The sequence below is a fragment of the Scyliorhinus canicula genome, chromosome 3, assembly GCF_902713615.1.
Source record: "Scyliorhinus canicula chromosome 3, sScyCan1.1, whole genome shotgun sequence".
Lineage (NCBI taxonomy): Eukaryota > Metazoa > Chordata > Chondrichthyes > Carcharhiniformes > Scyliorhinidae > Scyliorhinus > Scyliorhinus canicula.
The window spans coordinates 207,300,671-207,325,326 of record NC_052148.1 but is presented as its reverse complement, the minus strand read 5'-3'; the positions used below and the strand labels follow the sequence as shown (position 1 = coordinate 207,325,326).

General features: G+C 48.9%; 1 protein-coding gene across 7 annotated transcripts in view; it reads right to left on the bottom strand.

Annotated features, from left to right (window-relative positions):
* Positions 1-24,656, bottom strand: part of ablim2 (actin binding LIM protein family, member 2) — a 432,986-nt gene that overhangs the window by 121,341 nt on the left and 286,989 nt on the right. For all 7 annotated transcript variants that reach the window (XM_038792087.1, XM_038792086.1, XM_038792085.1 and 4 more), the window contains one exon: positions 6,376-6,432. In XM_038792087.1, coding sequence (XP_038648015.1) covers positions 6,376-6,432 — 57 coding nt within the window. The remainder of the gene's footprint in view (positions 1-6,375; positions 6,433-24,656) is intronic.

Here is a 24,656-nt window from a genome sequence, read left to right as displayed (position 1 = left end):
ACTTGATTTGGTAAATTGACGGTAGAGGCATTTGTGGAGTGGATTCCTACATCGGTGCATGGAGAGGCGAACTAGAAGTGCTCGCAAAGGAAGAAATAGACAAACAGAGAAGGCTTGAGATGAAGTTGCAACAGGAGAAAGCATGGCGGATGACCGGAGTCCTGGCTTGTCGAACCAGCAGTCAATGGAGCAGCTAATGCAGTTTATTCAGGAAGGCTTCGTCAAGCAAAAGTAGGAATGCTTGGACTCGATTAAAGAAACGATTGCGGGCTGGAAATTAGATTAGATGCCCAAGATCGGGCGATCCAGAAAGAAGTTTAAAAAGTTTCTTGTTTTTCTTTTCTTTGGGATGTTATTTGTAATGCTTTCTGTATTGATTTGGGGCCTGTTGAAGAGTTGAGTGAGTTAAAGTTTACATTTGCACTGATGGGGGATGGAGGTTTTTGTTAAATGCTGGATCTTCTGTTTGATCTTTTCTTTGTTCATCCTGTTTTGTTTTCTTTTATTAGGGAAATTGTGTTGGTACTGCTTTTCTTTTGAATATGTGTGTCAGAGCAAGGGGGGGGGGGGGGGGGGGGCAATAGGTGGGAGAATGTCTGGCATGGGGAGAAGGCCAGCAGAAGGCTATGTGCATGGGGAGAAGGCCAGCAGAATGCTTGCGCAGCAGCTTAGAAAGAGGGAGGCAGCCGGGAGATAGGGAAAGTAAAGGACGGGGACGAGAACCTGGTTGGATACTCAGCAGGGGTGAATAAGGCATTCAAGGAGTTTTACAGTAGGCTGTATAGGTCGGAACCCCCAGCGGGGCCGGAGGGGATGAGGAAGTTTTTAGGGGGGCAGAATTTCCCGAAGGTGGATGGGGTTAGTAGAATGGCTGGGGGCTCCGATCGGGTTGGAAGAGATAGTGGAGGGTCTGAAAGCCATGCAGTCGGGTCAAGCCCCGGGGCCGGACGGGTACCCAGTGGAGTTTTATAAAACGTTCTCGGGGATATTGGGGCCGCTGTTGATGAGGACATTCAATGAGGCAAGGGAGCGTGGGGTGCTCAAAACGACGATGTCACAGGCCACGATCTCATTGATCCTGAAGCGGGACAAGAACCCGGAGCTATGTGGGTCCTACAGACCGCTATCCCGGTTGAATGTGGACGCCAAACTGCTGGCCAAAATCTTGTCCTCTAGGATTGGAGACTGTGTTCTGGACTTGACTGGGGAGGACCAGACGGAGTTTGTTAAGGGTAGGCAGTTGGTGGCCATTGTTAGAAAGTAGTTAAACGTGATCATGATGCCCCCAGAAGGTAGGGATGTGGAGGTAGTGGTCGCAATGGACGCAGAGAAGGCTTTTGATCGGGTGGAATGGGAATATCTGTGGGAAGAACTGGGACGGTTCGGATTTGGGCGGGGCTTTATTGACTGGGTCAGGTTGTTGTATAAGGCTCCTGTGGCAAGCGTACGGATGAATAGGACAACATCGGACTATTTCAGGCTGCATCGGGGGAATGAGACAGGAATGCCCCCTCTCCCAACTGTTGTTCGTGTTAGCCATAGAGCAGCTGCCATTTGTTCTGAGAGCCTCAAGGGGCTGGAAGGGGCTGATCCGGTGCCCGTGGGAGGGGCGGGGGGAGAAGAGTGGAACACAGAGCCTTGCTTTACGCAGACGACCTGTTCCATTATGTATCGGACCCACTGGAGGGGATGGAAGAAATTATGAGGATTCTGGGGGAATTTGGCTGGTTTTCGGGGTATAAACTAAATATGGGGAAAAGTGAGATGTTCGCGGTCCAGGCGAGGGGACAGGAGAGGCAATTGGGGGAACTGCCGTTTAGGGTGGTAAGGGGAAGCTTCCGGTAACTAGGTATCCAGGTGGCATGGGAATGGGAACGGCTGCACAAGTTAAATTTGGCCCGATTAGTAGGCCAAATGAAGGACGGTTTTCGGGGGTGTGACGCGCTCCCATTGTCACTAGCTGGCAGGGTGCAGACAGTGAAAACGACGGTCCTCCCGAGATTCCTTATTTTGTCTCAGTGTCTCCCCATCTTTATTCCACGGTCCTTCTTTAAACGGGTCAATGAGGTAATCACTGGCTTTGTATGAGTAAAAAAGGGGATGCTTGAGCGGAGCCGGGGGGGAGAGGGCAGGCTGGCGCTGCCGAACTTTAGCAATTTTTATTGGGCGGCGAATATAGCCATGATCAGGAAGTGGGTGGTGGGGGGAGGGTTGGTGTGGGAGCGTTTTGAGGCGGCTTCATGCAAGGGCACCAGTTTGGGAGTGTTGGTAACGGTGCCTCTGCCGTTCCCGACGGCACGGTACTCCACCAGCCCCGTGGTTTTTGCAGCACTGAGAGTCTGGGGGCAATGGAGGAGACATGTGGGAGCGGAGGGAGCATCGGTCTGGTCTCCAATCTGTAATAATCACCAGTTTGCTCCGGGAAGGATGGACGGGGGGTTTCGGAGATGGTAGAGAGCAGGGATTGGGAGGATGGGAGATATGTTTGTAGAGGGGAGCTTTTCTAGCCTGAGGGAGCTGGAGGAAAAATCTGGATTGGCGAGAGGAAATGAATTTAGGTACCTGCAGGTGCGGGACTTCCTACGCAGGCAGCTGTCAACCTTCCTGCTCCTACTGCGAAGGTGGATACAGGACAGGGTAGTTTCTAGAGTGTGGGTGGGAGAAGGGAGGGTTTCTGACATTTACAAGGAACTCATAGGGTCAGAGGAGACGCAGACCGAGGAGTTGAAACGCAAGTGGGAAGAGGAGTTAGGAGGAGAGATAGAGGATGGTCTCTGAGCGGGCGCGTTGAATCGAGTCAACGCATCCACAACATGTGCCAGGCTTAGCCTGGTACAATTTAAGGTCGTGCACCGAGCCCACATGACAGTGGCCCGGATGAGGAGGTTCTTCGGGGTAGAAGATAGGTGCGCAAGGTGTGTGGGAGGGTCAGCGAACCATGTCCATATGTTCTGGGCATGCCCGAAGCTCAGGGGATTCTGGTAGGGGTTTGCGGAGGTCATGTCCAAGGTGTTAAACACAAGGGTGGCAGCTAGTCCAGAGGTGGCGATTTTCAGTGTGTCTGAAGATCCGGGAATCCAGGAGGAGAAAGAGGCAGATCTTCCAGCCTTTGCTTCGCTGGTAGCCCGGAGATGGACGGATTAGCTTGGAGGGACCCAAAGCCCCCAACGACAGAGGCCTGGCTAACTGACATGGCTAGCTTTCTCTGTCTGGAGAAAATCAAGTTCTCCTTGAGAGGGTCAATGTTCGGGTTCACCCAGAGGTGGCAGCCGTTCTCGACTTCTTTGCGGAAAATTAACCGTCAGCAGAAGGGGGGAGGGGGGGGGGGTGCGTTGGGGGTCAAGGTGGGACCTGTAAGGGAGGGAGACGGATTTTGCACTATGTTTATAAATTCATGTACATTGTTTATTTTGTTGTTGTTGTAAAACCATAAATACCTCAATAAAATGTTTATTTAAAAAATGTCTCTTTAGAGCTTAGATGGCTAAAGGCATGGACACCAATGATGAGGCAAAGTTTTTGCTGTAAGTGAATCGGTTGGGGTTGGAGGAATGCAGAGTACCTGAATGTTTACAGAGCTGGCAGACGTTACAGAGATAGAGAGAGGAATTGTCATGGAAAGCTTTAAAAATGAAGATGAAAACATTTAAGCTGGGACCGGACTGGAGGACAATGTAAATCACTCTTCACAAGGGCGATAGGCAAGTGAGAGTTGGTGCAAGGTAGAATATGGGTAGGAGACTTTTCAATTATATACACACATACAAAATATTTCTACCGCAGATAAAATTAAGACGAAGGTTTGCATCATTACCTATTAAAGAGAATTTTGCCCTTTTAAGAACATAAAAGAAGAATGGGTGAAGAAAAGTCTAACCCTATCCTTACTATAGACCATATACATTATACAGTACCATAGACACCATCTTGCATTTAATCTCTTGGAATGTCTGAATAAATAGACTGCGATTCCCAATAGTTATCAAATAAAATTCTGCAATATTGAACTGCCAAGCATCAGAGTATAAAGAGTGCAATTTCATTTCTCAGGGCACAAATAATGTGGTAACAATCTGGTAATCTAAATTCCAACATCAAGAAGTAAATTATGTCATATATTAATAGAGAGTAGAATTATCGATAAAGGTTGACAGCCATGATGTTCCTTTAACATTCAGAACAATTCAAATTTCTGTTTCTATACTAAATGTATCTTCAGATCACAAAATTTAGGTCAAATTGTTTAAAGATTTTCTTTGTTCAAATTGCTTTTCCTAGTGGCAGCATTCCATATTGGTTTGTGCTGTGCTGGTCAAGTTCGTGTTAAGAATAACCAGGTGTTGCTCAGGAGCCCCACTCCGGCATGTTAGTCTCTGCCTCATTTGCTGCACAGGGAAAAAATGGGTTGACAAGGTGCACAATTTGATGGGCGCTGTTCTCTTGGGGCCCGGTTCTTAGCCAGCTGAGCTTTTTGTTTCTACTCACCTTTCCCAATGCCCTTCCAAACAGTCAGCTGACAGAGATTGTGACCTTCAGTGACTGCCTCCCAGTTTTCAGTGTCAATGTCCGCCATTCTCATATCTCACTTGCAGGTGTCACTGCAGCAGAGATATGGATGCCCAGGAGACTATGACCCAGTGACCAGTTACCTGTACAGAAGGAGAACGCGGCATGATCGCCGAGTTGGTGACCTTCTCCTGCTGAGAGATGCCAAGGATATGTCTGAGACAGCAAAGGAAAAAAACTATTCAGTCTTTTCTCTTGCCTACTATATGTTATCCAGGTCTCATCTGGAGGAGTGAGCTGAGGACACACGCTCGTTTGATCCACAGTTTGGTTTCCTCAGGCAGGTTGTTGTTTCACATTCTCTTACTCAGCTTGGACATTACAGCTGCAGCTTTTTTTCAATGCACGTGTCGATCTGAGCATCAAATTACAGATTGCCGGTGATTATCAGTGGTTAGCACTGCTGCCTCACAGCTCCAGGGACCTAGGTTCAATTCCGACTTCGGGTGACTGTCTGTGTGGAGCTTGCACTTTCTCCCCGGCTGCTCCGGTTTCCTCCCAAAGTCCAAAGATGTGCAGGTTAGGTGGATTGGCTATGTCCCTTAGTGTCCAAAAGGTTTGGTGGGGTTACGGGGATGGTGTGGGGGCGTTGGCCTAGGTAGAGTGCTCTTTCGAAGGGTCTGTGCAGACTCGATGGGCTGAATGGCCTCCTTCTGCACTGTGGAGGTTCTATGATATGTGAAGTTATCATCAACCTTCAGCATAATTTGTCAATGCTGATAGATGACAGTGTGGCAACATTCCGGACATTTATCTCCCTGATGATGATGCAGCCAAAATATTTACAAGCATGAGAGAGACTGTCCATTTGCCCCTGAATGTATTAATTCATATGAGACGCTAGTGTGGAATCGTCCGTGTGGAGCAAATCTCTGATGAGGACTTGGCGCACCTTTGGCTCGAGTCTCAGGTTAGCGAGGCTGAATAGCATTTACAAATAGACACCCTCCGTAGACCAGGGTCTGGGAGAGGGGTGAGCACAAAATGCAAAACACCAGAGCCCGTGTCCTAGGTGGGGCTCGTCTCAAGCAATAAATTAACCCTTGGGGCCCGATTGAACAGAAAGAAAAAAATCTTTGTCCGGTTTTAGTAGGGTGTTTCTCATCGCTGCAGTGCCAAGAAACATTCTGCTATTCAACAGCACATGGCTATTTTTTTGGCATTGGCAGGCCCAGCAGAAAAGATTCCTCGCAGATCGGAGCACCATTTTGGAAGGCTGCCCTGATCTCCCCCCCCCCACTTTCAGCCCCCCTTCTCCCACCAACAAGCCCCCCGGAACACCCCTCAACCTGGTAAGGCCCCCAGGCCCGATCCCTGGCAGTGCCAACCTGAATGGAGGGACGGCTGTGCAGGGAGCTGCAGATAACAGCTTAGTGTTGGCATGTTGAAATACCTCTGGTGCAGATGATAAAAGAATTTACTGTTCTATGAACAAGGAATGTGGTGTAACTCTAGCCATTGAAAAACTCAAACGTGGCATCACCTAACCATAACGCTTTAGTTTGTCTCCTCTTCTTTTGAACCATGGTGGACTTCTACATTATGATTAAGATGCTTCTCTCCATTCGGTTTTTCAATTTAAAAGCACACAAAATTAAAGTATAATCTGATGAGTCTGAAGTACAAAGAGCGAAACTTCATTTTCTTCTTTTCAATTTAAGGGAAGTGGCAAATTGAAAAGACATAGCTCTTAAACCAGGATAATCAAAAGCTAGATATTGGCAATTTAGTAGACAGTCTGTGGAACAATACCCTGGCAGTAGCATACCCTGCAGAGTGGTATTAAAACATGAAATGATTGAACTGTACCATGCTGTCTGTAGACGGGGGGCTTTCTATAGATGTTGTCGGCTTTCCCATCGGTTTCTGAAGGAAAAAAAATAAAGAAAAGATAACTTAGCATGGAACTGACGATCAGAATTAAATGTTTCACCCAGGTTGTAGTTTATTGTATGTAAGCCCAATAGTATACCAAACTACAGATTAGAGATTTTAGACAAATGTATATCATTCATCAAGAAACTATAATGATCCGCCTGTAGTCTGGTTCAGGTTTTATAAGAAACAATGAAAACTTACATCCATATCATGCATTTAACATGATAAAATATAGCAAAGCAGTAACAAGCATGATATCCATGAAAAGAGTCTCACACTGAGCCACACATGGAAAATATCAGGCCAGATCACGAAAAGATTGATCAAACAGGTTTAAACAGCATAATAAAAATAATAATTGTTTATTGTCACAAGTCGACTTCAACAAAGTTACCATGAAAATCCCCAAGCATCTTAGAAAGTGGAGACAGGTGTTAAAAGGTTTAGTGAGGGAATTCCAAAGGATAAGGCCATAGCAGCTGAAAGCACAGCTGCCAATGGTGGAGTGCTTAAAATCAAGGATGCAAAAAGGTGGAAATTGGAGGATTGCAGAGATTTTGAAGGTTTGCAGGGTTACAGGAGGTTACACAGAAAGGGAGTGTTGAGGCTAGGGAGAGTTTTCAACACAAGGATGAACATTTTAAAACTGAAGGGCTCCTGAGTGTAGAACCAGTGAAGGTCAGCAAGCACAGGGGTGATGGATTTGTGAGATTTGGAACAATTTAACACACGGAACAGAGTTGTTGGCCGGCAGCTATTGAGCTTGGGACTTCCTTTCCACTTAATGGTGGAGGTCCCACTCTGGACTAGTTTAGCCCTTCGGTGGCATTTTATGGCTCAGGTGTGGTCTTCTACCATATGGGTCAGTTGCTGGCCAACCTTCCCGGGTTGTTATGATGGTAGAACTTCGCGTCATTCATGGAAATATTGGATTTTAAAAGTACCCGTGTTGTATATTTAAATAGTGGACATGAGGTACTGAAGATGACTGTTGAATGCACAATTAGCTACCAACAGGAATGGCTATAGGGGGGCTTTACGGAACAATGGGACACCTTTCCAATGTGTCCAGGCAATTCAAAGTATTTGTTAAAAACATTCCAAATCTGAAAGACAAAGGGACATAAAGACTATCCTGTCTCAAGGTCCCTGGCTATAAATATCTAGCCAGGCAAGTACTCCTTGGAATAAACATCTCGTGGTTAAAGGCTAGGCTGTTTGCCTGCCAAGCAGACATTTGCGCATTCTTCTGGAATTCTCTCTCTCTGCCGGTCGGTCGCTGTGTCTGTGTGTGCTAAGAGACAGCAGCTAAATGTTATTACATACACTGAAGGCAGTAACTGGGAAAAGGAATTGAAATATCTCTATTGGCCTGCAAGATACCTGGACCATAGAATCAACTGTCGGTAAGCAAACGCCAACCTGAGAAGAATCGCATTGGCAACTCATCATCTACTCCTTGCAACTCAAGAACTTCCACATAGCTTTTTATTATAATTATTTCTAATGTGTATGAATGTAAATGCATGGGAACTTCCGGTGGCCACATGTAGGTGGAGGTCAAATGTTGAGTGGCTCCCGCTAGAGTTCTCAGTTTTGGCCCTTTTCACCTAGTTGCTGGGGGAACTTTCATGTGAACTTTCCTCAATAAAGTAGAGGGTATCAGAAGATGTCAAAATACCAATGAATTAATACAGCAAGAAAAGAAACGAGCGCTGGTCTGCCAGCAGGCTTGAGCATGGTGCAGAGTTCTGTGGGAGGAAAGATGGCGGGAACAAGCTCGCCGGGTGGGACTGCGGCCATTACGGCGGATACACTGGCCGAGATGATGGCGGTGGAGTTTGAGCGGCAATTTGCCAAGCATTACGAGCGGTGATAAAGGAATCTCTTGGAAAGATGTTGGAGATGGTCCAGGAATATGGTGAGGTGTTGAAGGGGGTGGAGGAGGCACTGTCATGGCACAGCGACCAGCTCACCTCACTGGAAGCGGAGCTGTTGAAGGTGGAATACAGTAATAAAGGACTGAGAGCCAAAGTGGGGGACCTGGCGAACATGCCACGGCGGTACAATCTTCGGATTGTGAGATTTCCTGAGGGATTGGAGCGCCCAAGGCCAACAGAGTGCTTTTCGGGGATGTTCCCAAACCTGCAGCGGGAGGGGGAGGATAATGCCGCCACCTTCGAGCTGGATAGGGCTCATCGGTTGCTGCGACCGAAGCCAAGGGTGAACAATCCACCAAGAGCTGTTATAGTCTGCTTTCACAGCTATCAGATGAAGGAGAAGGTCTTGAGGTGGGCCAAGCAGAATCATGAGGTGGTGAAGCTGGCAAGACGGCACTTTATAAGAGAGGTGTGCGGTTTGAGGTGGTCTATCTAGCGAGGTTGAGGGTTATGCATAACTCCAAGGACCATTTCTTCGAAACGGTGGGGAAAGCGGAAGTGGTCGTGGACTGGGACTGAACGGAGTTGGGAATATGGGGCGGGTCTCCAAGCCTCCGCGCCAAAATTGTGATCGGCGCGGAGGGCGGAGAATGGGCGTTGACGCCGAAATCTGGTCCCCGGAGAATCGCCGCGAATCGTACGCCTGCGGTCTACGCGACACGGGTAGGGGCCCCTGACAGAGGCCCACGCGGCGATTCTCCGAGTGCAGCTGGCCGAGTTCCTGACGCCGTGGTTCTAACCACGTTTTGCCTGTCAGGAAAGGCTGGTGGTGGCTGCGGACGTGAGGAAAGTCCATAGTGAAACGCCCGCGCTTTGACGCTGGCATGGGGACATAGTCCCATTATTGGAGAATCCTGCCCCAGATTTCTGATGTTACGGTTGGGATGGGACTGTTTGGGGACAGTGGGGTAATGTGTTGAGTTTCTCCCCTTTGTGTTTAACACATTCGGTTGTTTAGAATGTTTGGTTGTGTTTTTTCTTTTCTTTTCCTTCGGTGAGCTATTGTGCGAGGTATATGGGGGAGGGGCTCTAGGGGAGGGGGGCACCTTGCTGGCAATTCTGAGTTGGCAAGTGAATGGGAGCGAGGGGCTAAGGGCAGCCAAGCCTGTGTGGACCCTGGTGGGGGGACGGGGAGCATGAGAAGAGCCATGTCAAGAGGAAGTGGTTGGGGACTTTCTGGGATGGGGGGGGGTAGAAGGGGGTAGTTGGCTGGCAGTGATTGGGGGCTGGGCTTGGTCCCTTTTGTGGGGCAGGGCCGGGGGCCATCTTGACTGAGTGGGTGGTGGACCTAAGTTGGAGGGCAGGTATGCCCCACAGGGCGGTCATGGCTGATAGGAAGGGAAGAGGGGTGAGAGACCCCTGGTAACGTGGAACGTGTGGGAGCTGGGTGGGCCGGTGAAGTGGGCAAGAGTTTTGTTTTCGCATTTGAAGAGCTTGAGAGCTGATGTGGTACTGCTGAAGAAGACCCATTTGAGGGGGAAGGACTAGGTAAGGCTTCGTAAAGGTTGGGTGAGTAGTTGGAGTAGGAGGGGGTACTGTTGGTGATGGGGTTGGGGGAACTTTGGCAATCTATGGGAGGGTATTAAGGCCAAGTAGAAGGAGGAGCTGGGGGGTGACGCTGGAGGACGGGTTGTGGTGTGGGGTGCTGCGGAGGGTGAACACCTCAATCTCATGTGCGAATCTAGGGTTAATACAGTTAAAGGTGGTGCACAGGCTGCACCCGATATGCTCAGGGATGAGCTGGTCATTTGAAGGGTGCAGGACTCTCGCAAGCAATGTGGGAGGGGCCCGGCCAACCATGTACATATGTTCTGGTCCTGTCTGAAGTTGGGAACACTCTGGGGCATTTCATCAGCACCATGTCGATGATCTTGGACTTGGAGCCTGGGGTAGTCGGTATTAGAGGCATTACGGTACCTAGGTTGATGCTGTAAGACCATTGGTGTGGGAGGTACCCGAGACAGTAAGATCATTAGTGAAGCCTGCCTGCTGGTTCCGCCCAGTAAGGCGGAGTATAAGAGTCTGTGTCTCCCTAGCTGCTGCATTCTGTACCTGCGCTGTGGGGGGGGGGGGGGGGGGAGAAACATATAGTCTGGTAAAACTTTCAATTGTACTCCAATCTCGCTTCGAGAGTTATTGATTGTGCATCAATTTATTGGACGAGATATTGAAGAATGGAGCCCCGCATCAAGCCAGAGTGTCTGCAACTTAGCCCCCACGCGGCAAACTTCAAACACTGACTGAAGTGCTTCAACGGGTACCTCAGGACGGCCACGACTACACCCACGGAGGACCAGAAACTGCAAGTTCTCCACTCAAGGGTGAGCCCAGAAATCTACATGCTCACTGAGGATGCGGACAATTTCGAGGCCGCAATGGCCCAGTTGAAAGGACACTACATTCACCCAGTAAATCAGGTTTACGCCCAAAATCTGCTAGTGAGAAGGCGACAAATCCTGGGGGAATCGCCAGACGAATTCTACCGCACACATCTGGTACTAGGTAGGAACTGTGACTGTCCGCAAGTTTCAGCCAGCGACCACACAGAACTTTTAATCCGGGACGCATTCGTTGCAGGTATGCTGTCCTCCCAAATCCGTCAGCGACTGCTGGAGAAAGAGACACTAAGCCTCAAGGAGGCATGGGCCCTTGCTAGCTCCCTAGATGTGGCCTCCCGCAACGCCCGCGCGTACGTCCCCGACCGCGCGGCAGCCCCATGGGCAGCGTGGAACCCACCCGCGGCCGACCCCGATACATCCCCCATCCCCCGACAAGCTTGTGGTGCGCGGCTGCCAGGCAACCCCTGGGGGCCCCGCTGCTATTTTTGCGGGCAAGCCAAGCACCCCCGGCAACGCTGCCTGGCCCGCTACTCCATTTGCAAAGGCTGTGGCGAAAAGGGACATTTTGCGGCGGTATGCCAGGCCCGGGCGGTCGCCGCCGTCTCCGGGGCCGCCGCCACAACTCTCTCCGCAGGCAAAGTGCGGCCCGTGGGCGCCACCATCTTCAATTTCCCGAGCCACGTGTGGGCCTCGGGCGCCGCCATCTTGTTCGCCAGGGACCACGTGCGATGCGTGGGCGCCGCCATCTTGGCTGGAGTCTCAGGACCCTGATTCGGATGACCGCACACCGCCCGAGGAAAATCTGCAGCTTCTACCATGACTCGCCTCGGTGACCCTGGACCAGTCTCGGCCCCGAACTTTCTCGGCCCCGAACTTTCTCGACCGCGACGACGACCGTGCTCATCAACGGACACGAGACATCCTGCCTGATCGACTTTGAGAGCACAGAGAGGTTCATACACTCCAACACGGTAAGGCACTGTTCTCTTCCCATACACCCAGTTAATCAAAGAATCTCCCTGGCCTCCGGGTCTCACTCTATAGAGATCAAAGGGTTCTGAGTAGCTAACCTCACGGTCCAGGGAAGAGAATTTAAGAATTTCCGACTCCATGTCCTCCTTCACCTCTGCGCTGCCACGCTCCTGGGATTGGACTTCCAATGCAATCTCCAGAGCTTAACCTTTAAATTCGGCCGCCCTATACCCCCCTCACTGTCTGCAGCCTCGCGACCCTCAAGGTCGACCCGCCTTCCCTTTTTGTGAACCTCACCCTGGATTGCAAACCCGTCACCACCAGGAGCAGACGGTACAGTGCCCAGAACCGGACCTTCATTAGGTCGGAAGTCCAGCGGTTACTGAAGGAAGGTATTATCGAGGCTAGCAACAGCCCCTGGAGAGTTCAAGTAGTGGTTGTAAAGACCGGGGAGAAGCACAGGATGGTCATCGATTATATTCAGACCATCAACAGGTATACACAGCTCAACGCGTACCCTCTCCCCCGCATATCTGATTTGGTCAATCAGATTGCACAATACAAGGTCTTTTCCACGGAGGACCTCAAATCCGCCTACCACAAGCTCCCCCATGTACCACAAGTACACTGCATTTGAAGCAGATGGGCAGCTCTACCACTTCTGAAGGGTTCCCTTCGGTGTCACAAATGGAGTCTGGGTCCTCCAACGGGAGATGGACCGAATGGTTGACCGGTACGGTTTGCGGGCCATGTTTCCGTATCTCGACAATCTGCGGCCACGACCAGCAGGACCATGACACCAACTTCTGAAAATTCCTCCATACCGCAAAAATCCTTAACTTAACCTACAACAAGGACAAATGCGTGTTCAGCACTGACCGTCTAGCCATCCTCGGCTACGTAGTGCATGATGGAGTCACAGACCCAGATCCCGAACGCATGCACCCCCTCATTTGAGTTTCTCCTCCCCCACTGCTCCAAGGCCCTGAAACACTGGGCATCGCAAAGGCCACGATGTGAGCAATCGATGAATCCCTTCCCTTCCAAGTCGAGAGCGACGCATCCGACGTAGCTCTGGCGGCCACCCTCAACCAAGCGGGCAGGCCCGTGGCCTTCTTCTCACGCACCCGCCATGCTTCAGAAATCTGTCATTCTCCGTTGAAAAGGAGGCCCAAGCCAGAGTAGAATCTGTGCGGCACTGGAGGCATTACCTGGCCGGCAGGAGATTCACGCACCTCACTGACCAACGGTCGGTAGCTTTCATGTTCGATAATGCACAGCGGGGCAAGATAAAGAACGATAAGATCTTACGGTGGAGGATCGAGCACGCCATTACAACTATGAGATCCGGTATTGTCCGAGGAAGCTAAACGAGCTTCCTGATGCCCTATGCCGTGGCACATGTACCAACACACAAGTGGACCAACTCCGGGCCCTCCATGAGGACCTCTGCCACCCAGGGGTCACTCGATTCTTCCATTTTATCAAGACCCACAACCTGCCCTACTCCATCAAGGGGGTCAGGACCGCCACCAGGAACTGCCAAATCTGCGCGGAGTGCAAGCTGCACTTCTACAGGTCAGAGAAAGCGCACCTAGTAAAAGCATCCCGTCCCTTTAAACACCTCAGTATGGCCTTCAAAGGACCCCTCTCCTCCAACGACTGCAACACGTACTTCCAGAACGTGAATGATGAATACTCCCGGTTCCCATCCCCTGCCCCGACATGACCGCAACCACCGTCATAAAAGCCCTTCACAGTATCTTTACACTGTTCGGTTTCCCTGCCTGCATACAAAGCAATAGGGGGTCCTCCTTCATGAGCGACGAACTGCGTCTATTCCTGCTCAGCAAGGGCATTGCCTCGAGCAGGACGACAAGTCATAACCTCCGGGGAAACAGACAGGTAGTGAGGGAGAACGGAACGGTCTGGAAGACCGTCCAACTGGCCCTACGGTCCAGGAATCTACCAGTTTCCCGCTAGCAGGAGGTCCTTCCCGATGCACTCCACTCCATCCGATCGCTGCTGTGTACCACGACCAACGAAACACCTCATGAATGTCTCCTTGTCTCCCCTAGGAAGTCCTCCTCTGGGACCTCACTCCCAACCTGGCTGGTAACTCCTGGACCCATTCTGCTCCACAAACACGTGCGGGCGCACAAGTCAGACCCATTGGTCGAAATGGTCCACCTCTTTCACGCTAACGCTAACCCCCGGTATGCCGACATGGCGTACCCCGATGGCCGGCAGGATTCGGTCTCCCTAAGGACCTGGTGCCCGCTGGATCCCCACCCACACCCCCCCCCCCCCCACAAAAACTCCACCCTCCCTCCCACCGGCGCACCCCACGGCTGCCCCTTCCCAGGTGGACCGGTTCTTCCACTGGTCCCACCCAGGTGTGATGAAGCTACCGAAGAAGCCGAAGTCACGCTCCCGGAGTCATGGATGCCCGAGCCTGCGCCTGCATCACCGCCAAAACTGTGACGATCACAGAGGATGACCAGGGCCTCCGATCGACTAATTGCTTCATTTTGATATGTGCATGTAAATGAATACTGTAAATAGTTGTGACATGTAATAAGGCAAAACACTGCACCACTGACGGGTACCACCATAACCTCAATCACTGTATAACATGAAACCACTACCCCCGCCGGACTCTTTTTTAACAGGGGGTGAATGTGGTAGTCGGTATTAGAGGTATTACGGTACCTAGGTTGATACTGTAAGATCATTGGTGTGGGAGGTACCTGAGACAGTAAGAACATTGGTGAAGCCTGCCTGCTGGCTCCACCCAGTAAGGCGGAGTATAAGAGTCTGTGTCTCCCTAGCTGCTGCATTCTGTACCTGCGCTGCTGGGGAAAACATCTAGTCCAATAAAGCCTTCGATTGTACTCCAATCTCGCTTCGAGAGTTATTGATCGTGCATCAGAACCCAGTTCCCTGGGGGCCATATTTGAGGACTTGAACCAGCCGGAGCTGCAGACAGGGGCATATGTTTTAGCCTTCACTGGTTGCTTGAAGGCGGGTTCTATTGGGGTGGGGGTCACTTTCTCTGTCCAGTACTTGTGCCCATTTATTCTTTACTTTAAAGTGTTGGTCACCATCAGCTGTTGAGGCGGGGCTATTTCTCGAGTATTTTATGGAACGGTTGAAGCCTGAGAGGGGGTTGTTTTGCTATCTTTCTTATTTTTTTTGTTCTCTGTTTTACGTATACAATGTTAAAAAACGAATAAAAATATTTTCACAAAAGCAAAAATCAATGTAAATGCATGTGTGTTACCATTTCACCTTACCATTGTTTTAGTAGTTATGTTAAGACAACTGGATCAGACCCCAACTTTTGTTGGGATACCGGACGAGAACCCCAAACAATTTGTCTATTTGTAAAACTGAGGAAAGGATACTTCACCCGAAGAGTGATGATTCTGACCAATAGCTATTTTTTATGTTAAAACAAACTTTCATTTAAACACAGAATTAACCATATTAACATCAAAGAAAAAACAAACAGTTCTTAAAAGGAAAATCTAGAACTTACTATCTATACCTGTTACCAACTCTAATTAAGCAACCCAATGCAGTTCAAATGCCACTTACAAATAAAGTTGACAAAACAAGGTACTTACACAGCTGTGTAGAGACTTATGGAGAGACCCTATCAAAAGCAGATCCAGTACACTTCTGTCTTGTCAGACTCAAATCCAATATCAAACTGCTGTCCAAATTAAAATATTCTAGTGGACTGCAAAGCTATAGAAATAAAAAGTCTTACAACACCAAGCTGAAGTTGAACAGGTTTGTTTTGAATCACTAGCTTTTGGAGCACTGCTCCTTCATCAGGCGAGTCCGAAAGCTAGTGATTCAAAACAAACCTATTGGACTTTAACCTGGTGTTGTAAGACTTCTTACTGTGCCCACCCCAGTACAATGCTGGCATCTCCACATCAAATTATAAGCAGACCTAGCTCCTCCCATTAATTACATCATCTGTATCCCACTAGGTTTAGGGAAGGAAATCTGCTGTCCTTACCTGGTCTGGCCTACATGTGACTCCAGACCCACAACTATGTGGTTGACTCTTAAATGCCCATCACAATCACTCGATTGAGTGGAGGGCCCACATCCCATGAATAAAAAAAATCATACACCAGAGTGCTGTTTTAGCACAGCATAAAGTTGGTGTGAAATAAACAAGTTCAGTATCATTAATTCTCCCTGAACTTCTCACTAGATTTTTGTCTATTTCTTAGCCTTTCAGCCTCCTTGTACAGTGATGTACCATAAATAAAATGCTAACGTGTTGGGTATTTATCCAAACAATTGGTAGCTTAAGAAATTGAGATTATAATCAAATAGTTTCAAAATAGAATCCCAGAACAGCAATGCTAGTTATTGCCATATGTTTGCCTGAGTTAGTTGAACTGCATCAGGCATCAGATAACACATCAGGCTATTAAATTAGCTATTCTGTGTAATGTCTAGTGTTGAGGATTGGGAGGAATGAAGGAAAATTATGGACCATTTCACCAATCAGAGAAAGGCAGGCTATTCTGCAATCCCAAATGAGTGGTTTGTAAGGTATAAATTGATATATTTTTTAAAAAAGTAAATAAAATGTACACAATTTTTTTTGTACTTTAGGCCCATTTTATGGTCACAGATCTGTTTCAGGAACCATGTCAACTATGAACTACTTTATTTCACTTGCCTAGCTGATGTCATGTCTGTGTACCAGAACACACAAGTTCCTCAGACCTCGTGGGAAATGTTTAAAGTCTGCAGATGTAGATTGAAGTGATAGCCACAAACCTTGAGACTGCACATTCAGCACAATGGATTGTGTTGGCTAAGAATGGAACAATTAATAATCTGAGAATGATTGTAAAGTAATCTAATTGAGGAGTTCAAGTGAATTTACAAATCTCAAGAGTGAATAATGAGGCATTTGTAACACCTAAAGCTTTGATATCTACACTGTTCTGAAGTCAGAGCAAGATATAGGATGCGATTTTCCGGACCCGTTCGCCACGAGCGGGTCCATAATGGCCGCTAAATGTCACGAGGCCAAAAACGGGATTCGGGCCGGCGAGAATTCAGAATGCGATCTTCTTGGTACCTCCCCACTGAAGTAATCAGGTTCAAATCCAGAAAGGGTGAGATCTGATTTGAAAGCTTTTGAATCCTTTCGAATGTAATTAAGGTGTCTAAAGTCAGATGTTTTGGCCTCACTGAATTTTTCCCGCTCACCAGCATGATGCCATGCAGGCACGAATTGCTACTGCTCTATAAACACGCAGACCAGGCTCCATGGACTCAGAGGGAGGAAGGAGGTCAGTACTGCTCTCCACCTTGTATTGCAGTGTATGAGGGGAAAGAAACCCCTTGACAGCTACAGGGGGATGGAGTTTGAGCGGGTTGGGCTGGGAGTGAAGGTCAGGGTCTCCTCTGGGAAGGGGGCCGTTGTTGGTCTGTGTTGCTATTAAGTCTGCTGTATGTCAGTTTAAAAACCCCTTAGCAGCCCTGAGCAATTCTGCAGCCTGTCTGTTTTGAAAGCAGTTCACAGCCCAGAGTGAGTGAAAAGATCTTTGTATACAGAGCATTTCAAAGGCCAGGATGAATGTAAAGGCACATTATTTACATAGCTGCTGACTGCCCTCAGATTATAGGGCAACACTTTTTGTCTGCGGGGAGCGAGGGGGGGGGGGGGGGGGGGGGGGGGTGTTGTATGGTGGGGGTTGCCACTGCACATTCACACAGCAATAATGCAGTGGCTGCCCAGGAGTGTTAAGTGTTAAGGCATGACAGCAATTAGAAAACAGGATGATGAAGCCTGAGTATGAACTATGCCTGTTAGTATAGCCTTTCCCTGCCTCAGAGAGTCGATGTGCCTCTACCATTTTTGAGAGTCTGGCTTGTCCAACTAATTGGCCATCATTTGACCCTCACCAATGTCAGCTGCACACAGTCTCACAGTTAAGGTGAGGGGTTGAAACCTTAGGTGTCAAAGGATGAAGGTTGGATGCAGGGCAGTGGGAGGGATAATATCGAGCCTCGCAGCTGCGACCATCTGAATGTCCTGTAGGATCTAACAGCCCTCAAGGTTCACATGGGCGTTCATTTGCCCCAACACATGATGAACCCCATTACTGTGATATTTAGGAAGTGAACAATCAGACGGGGAGGCAGTGGAATAGTGGTCGTTGGATTGTTACTTCAGAGACCCAGAGTCATGCTCTGGGGATCCGGGTTCGAACTCGCTATGGTAGATGGTGAAATTTGAATTCAATAAAAATCTGGAATTAAAAGTCTAAAGGTGATCATGAAACCATTGTCGATTGTCATAAAACCCCAACTGGTTCACTAATGTCCTTTAAGGAAGGAAACTGTTGTCCTTACCTGGTCTGGCCTACATGTGACTCCAGATGCACATTTAGCACAGGGCTAAAGCGCTGGCTTTGAAAGCAGGCCAAAGCAGGCGAGCAGCACGGTTCAATTCCCGTACCAGCCTCCCCGAACAGGCGCCGGAATATGGCGACTAGGGGCTTTTCACAGTAACTTAATTTGAAGTCTACTTGTGACATTAAGCGATTTTCATTTCATTTTAATTTGGTTGATTCCTAAATACCCTCAGGGATGGGCATTAAATACTGGTCCAGCCAGCAACGCCCACATCCCCTGAACAAATAAACAAAAAGTGAGCACATAGGTGACTCTGAAGGGGCGAGGGCAGTGACTGTAGTCAGTCAAGCAATGAAGAGTGATGGATGGTAGAGAACTGAGGTAGCGCTGACTGCCCAAGGTGGTGTAGGATAGGTCAACTTCCCACACCAGGAGGGCAAGAGGTGTTGGGAGGGGTTGAGGGTAACGGGATGGAGCACCTAACTGACTGTCTTTCTCCCTTCCCTCCCAGATAACCTATTTGTTTGGGAATGAAGCCAGGAGAGTTGGCTATTATTTTCATCACAGTGCTAGAGGCAGACAGACACCACCGACTTAGATGCCCAACACACAGAGGAGCTTGAGCCAGGCAAACAGGGGACCGCTGGGCAGGCTCAATGGCTGGTCACTCATCTTGTCGAAGAGGGGGCTTGACGGCATTGTAAAAGGGGACCTCGGGTTCATAGGATCTGCATGTCCTTCTTGGAGCTGTCGGACAATATGTGAAGCAGGAGAGTCCACCTCAACACATAGACAGTTTGGCACCTCTGCCACATCTGAGAATGCCTTGAGCCACATGAAGGAGAGCACCACTCCCTGTGGCTATGAAGGTGATCTATGCAGGATCTCAGAATCATTAGCCCCCATGTACACCCAAGAGGTAATGGATGCTCTGATGCCCGGGCTTCAGAGAAAACTTTGACCTTGACCAGGCCCATCAAGATGACAGGGCAGCGGGATTTACTTCCATCACTCGGCTGCCGCAGGTCCAGGGAGCCATCGATTGGACACATGTGGCCCTGAGAGCACTGTTGCATCAGAGATCGCCCATTCTCAATCACAAGTGGTTCCACTACCCGAATGTGCAACTTGTCTGTGACCACCACATGATCATTATGAATATCTGTGCATGCTTTCCTGGGAGTGTGCATGATAACTTAATAATGGAGCACTCGCATTTCCCACAGTCTTTTAGGATCAACCCAGACTGTCAGATGGCTCTGGGGGAAAAGGGGTACCCGTTGAGGTCTTGGCTGATGACGCCAGTGTGGAGGCCTCAGGCTGAAGCGGAATCCTAATTTCACCCGTGTCCAATCTTGCACTTATAATTCCTTAAACCTATGAGGTCAACCGTCATGTCCAGGTGGATCCCTAGGAAGCACAGCACAGGTCGAGGCGGCCTGATGCCTTCCACACCCTGAAGCCTGAGATTCCATTGGTGGGTATCCCCTGGAGGGCCCGAACATCCCGGGACTGACGAAAGGGGCGAATACCAAGAGGAGACAGGGGGCACTTACCCTTGCAATTCGTGGGAGGTCAGTCATCTTTTTGGGACATTGAATCTTCGTCCTCCTGGTCATACTGTTGGCACTAATACCTGCTGCCACTATCTCCCAGATGAATTGATCACATTGTTTAGGGGCCTCCTGCCACCGCATCCAACAGTCTTGTCAGGGCCCCCTCTGAGAATCCTGGTTCAGGTCTGCCAGCGACCATTCTCCTCGCTTGACGGACAGAGAGTGTTGAGAATCCGTTTAAATGCAGCACCTCCTTGATTACAGTGCTCAGCTGACCCTCGGGGTGAGCGAATTAGACATCTGGTGACTCATGTCTTTCATGTGGGGTAAACAGATTTTGACTAAGTGGCTCAAGATCCGGATTACGCCAACACCATAGCACCAACCTTTGCGCCGAAAATGACACGTGCCGATTTTTTCAGAAAATTCCACCCAAAGTAGTTTGTAACCCACTTTCTTCCAGTATTACTTTTGAAATTAGGCACATGAGTGGGAAAACCGCCCGAAAATGGAAAATCACCAGAACAAGTCAAGAAGCCTACATAAAACAAAGTTACGATGGAAATACATTGAAAATTCAGTTTAAATGAAATGAAGCTTTTACATCATCTTTCTTTCTCCCCCACCTTTACTTACTTCTTCTAGTCTCAAGATTTGTTTTCCTTTCCCGGAGTGATTTTATGTTGTTGCTTATCTCTGGGTGGGATTCTCCGGCTGCACCTGCCTGGCGACCGTAAATTCCCGCCCGAGGTCAATGGACCTTGAAATGGTCCGCGTCCCGCCTGTGGCGATCCTGCTGCAGGCAGGGCGGAAGAATCCAGCCCTCCATCTCCCTTATTTCATAGAATTTACAGATGGTAAATCTCTCCATCTTCCTACTACAATCATAGAATTTACAGTGCAGAAGGAGGCCATTCGGCCCATCAAGTCTGCACCGGCTCTTGGAAAGAGCACCCTACCCAAGCCCACACCCCACCCTATCCCCATAACCCAGTAACCCCACCCAACACTAAGGGCAATTTTGGACACTAAGGGCAATTTATCATGGCTAATCCACCTAACCTGCACATCTTTGGACTGTGGGAGGAAACCGGAGCACCCGGAGGAAACCCACGCACACACGAGGAGGATGTGCAGATCCGCATAGACAGTGACCCAAGCCGGAATTGAACCTGGGACCCTGGAGCTGTGAAGCGATTGTGCTATCCACAATGCTACCGTGCTGCCCAGTGCTGGAATTTTCCGGCTGTTCGGATTCTCTGTCACCACCGGCAGTGCACCCCGGCCCGCGAGCTTCCCGAGGGCATGGGGTGTCTTCAATGGGAGATCCCATTGACAAGTGGCAGGAACAGAGATTCCCACCACCAGCGAATGGCGCGCCGCCAAGAAACAGGCAGCTGGGGCCCGGGGGATCGCACCCAATGTTTCACTCTATCTGGTTTCTTTCATATATTTTTTGCTTCTTTTGTCTTTCTTCTCGTCTTATTTGTTTTATCAGCTTCTTAATTGATTTTATCTTTATTTTTTCGTTTGTCTCCTCCACCTCTCACTCTTTCCGTTGGCACACCCTGATAAACCAGCATAATGTAACCCCGAGAGCCGCTTTTCCAACTGCAGCCCATAGTGCAAAGAGGAACTATCAGCTCCACTGAGATTTTCAATTGTAAGCAAGGCCTACATTATAAGGGAGTTTATCTGCTTGCATGTATTGCTTGGCTTCCTACTAGATACAAAAATCACTGTAAATTTTGAATCTCTATTACTTATAATGTCCTGCTTTCTAATATAAGATTTTGCTGGCAACCTGAACAGCTACCGTTGGTTCTCTTCGAGTCTACATGTGAGAATGCTCGCAGAAAATGACTACCAGTGATGTAATTACTACACATTGCCAAGACATAATCTGCAGCTAAGTTATCAGGAAACTTAAATCCAATATTGAGTCAAATGTTCCATTTGTTGGTACCGAAGAAATTAAAGAAAGCATGTTCTCTCCCTGAGTCAAGTGAGTTGACTCACTTCAAATCAACAAAGTTGGAAACAATCAAGTACTGAATGCTAGAACAACTCAATTACCTTGATATGATCAACTGAAAGGAATGTGTCATATAGATGCTCAGCTCAACTTTCATTCTGTTTAAACCTCAAAATGCAATGATCTAAAACAGACTCAGTCAAGCAATTTGCATCTGTTGAAATTCTGCATTACATACAAATGGCCTGATACAAAGACGCAGAAATGCTGCAATACATCATCTGAAGGAAAGGATAAGTTAACGTGTATGTGGGAGGAAAGTATGCAGACCTGGAAGAGCTTGAGTAGATGTACCAGTTACCAAAGGCGAATAGATTCAGGTATCTACAGGTTAGGGACATTATTAGGAAGGCGGTGCCAATGTTTCTGACGCTGCAGTCTCCGGCGCTGCAGGATAAGCTTCTGTCCGAGAATGAAATTGAGGAGGGCAGGGTTGCAGACATGTATGGGGGCTGATAGAGAGGGAGTAAGCTCCTTTGGAGGAGGTCAGGCGCAAATGGTGGGAGAAGTTAGGGGAGGGCGTTGGGAGTTGGAGGGAGGCTCTGCGGAGGGTGACTGCGTCCTTGTCATATGCTCGGCTAAGCCTCATCCAATTTAAGGTAGAGCATAGAGCCCACATGCTGGTGTCCAGTATGACTTGTCTCTTTCTGGGAGTGGAGGATAGGTGTGGGCTGGGGGGGGGGGGGGGGGGGGGGGGGGGGGGGGGGGGGGGGGGGGGGGGTGGGGGGGGGGGGGGGGGGGGGGGGGGGGGGGGTTGGGGGGGGGGGGGGGGGGGGGGGGGGGGGGGGGGGGTGGACGAATGTTTTCTTGTGCTGAGCTGCTAAGCGGGGATATGGGTGACGATTTGGCTGGGTTCATGCACTGGAAACATTACGTTCGATATCCAGGTGGAGCATGATTTCCTTGGGTGGGCAGAATGTTGATCGACTTCTTTAAGGAGTATTGACTGATTATCTGTAATTCCATGTAACAAAGTAGATTGAAAAGTAGTTATTCTGTGCCAAGGAACGTCACAGGTTAAAAAAGGAACAAAGAAGATCAAAGAGTAAAATCGACAAATAGTAGTCAGTGGCAGGGGGGAGGGGTTATTTTTTGTTGGGGGGGAAAATGAAAAATTGGAAAAGGGAGACAGGTATCAAGGTGCAGTGGATGAGTGAGGGCTGTTGTTGGAGGTGTGTGTGTGGGGGGGGGGGGGGGGGGGGGGGGGGGTGGGGGGGGGGGGGGGGGGGGGGGGGGGGGGGTGTTGTTACCTGTTGCCATGGTGTTGGCTTTTGTATTTTTGTGATTATGTATATATTTGAAATGCCTGCAATAAAATGTTTTATGTAAAAAGTTAAATATTTTATCTTTGATCAGGCTGCAGGTGGGAAGAGCAGTCAAATGACCCCCATCCTAGGAAAGACCCCTGACTTGAGCCCCGGCAGCCCAGCGCAAGGTCCCCTGACCCCACCTCCCATGAAGAATCCCTCGGCACCCTAGGGGCAATTGTGGGAAGGGTACCGATCCCCTTGCCACCCGTCAGACTGCATGCCGCTAGGAACCCATTTTTAAATACTTGCAGCAAATCACGCCAACCCAATAATAGCATTGAAATGAATGCGGATGAGCAGTTTGCATGATCCTGCCAGCGTGGGGATAGGAACCCGTTATGGTACGTGGGCAGGGTCGGGAGAATCGTGATGGATCTGACACCTGGCGTGTACCTCAGTTTTGGCCCAACGTGGGCTATCACAAATCGCGCGGCTAGTAGGCAGCCATGGATGATGCTGCCTAATGGTTGACAAAAATCCTGGTGATATCTATTTGGCTTTCTTTGCTGCGGGACGGTGGCGCAGTGGGTAGCACTGCTGCCTCACGGCACCGAGAACCCAGGTTCAATTCCGGCCCTGGTCACTGTCCGGGTGGAGTTTGCACATTCTCCCTGTGGCTGTGTGGGTCTCACCCCCACAACCGAAAGATGTGCAAGATAGGTGGATTGCCCCATAATTGGGGAAAAAAATGAATTGGGTATTTTAAATTTAAAAAAAAAGAGGATATGGCATCTCATCAGATGCCCAGCAACAGTGATGCCATTAAGCAAGGTCGGCAGCTAATCCCATTGAAGAATTCTCACAGGCAGCAAACCAGAATGTTAAAAGCACTAATTATCTTTCATTTTCTAAAATTATTCCAAAGAAAGCAAAATAATGACTGGGACATAAACATAGAAAGAAGGTAGAAACTGAAATATCATAATAAACTTTAAAAAAAATATTCTTATATTCAAAAAAATATAAGGGTATGTATATTTTTTGATCAGAGTAGAGAAATTTAAATTAAATAGTTTTTCATGGCCAGAGAGGGTGATCAGCATTAATTATCAACAGAGGGCTGAATTCTCCCATGGGGGACTAAGTCTTGTGGCAGGGATGGGATGTTTCCCGCTGCAAAGGCTGGCAGGAAATCCACAGTATCTCATGGCCCCGAAATCATTAATTTTGCAGTCAGGGATTTACCGACATCTCGTACAGCAGGCCGGGTTAGATGGCGCGTGCCCTACTATCATATTCATGTGCCATATTGAAAAGGTGCCTGACATCCAAGTTACTGACAAGGCCCATTGTATGAGTGAACAATTGAATGTCACGATTAGAGAACTTCTGTAAAATAATCACTTTTACTTCCATAATATCTACGGTCTTCTTTCCACGTGGTTCTTAAGGCTTACCGATCGCACCCCTTCCCTTCATTGGTCTGTGGACACAACAATCCCTTGCGAGCCATGTGCAGGCACTGTCCTACGTGCTGAGCCTTTATCATTCAAAGTTGCATGTGCACTAGGGCCCTAGCATTGTAAATGCTACATGCTGGATTCCCTTTCAGTTGTCCCGGCGAGATGACTTATATCTCCACCCATCCACTGACTCAACTGCCATGCTTGGGATCTCCACCACAAGGCTCTGCATAGTTAAGACCAGATCAGTAATGG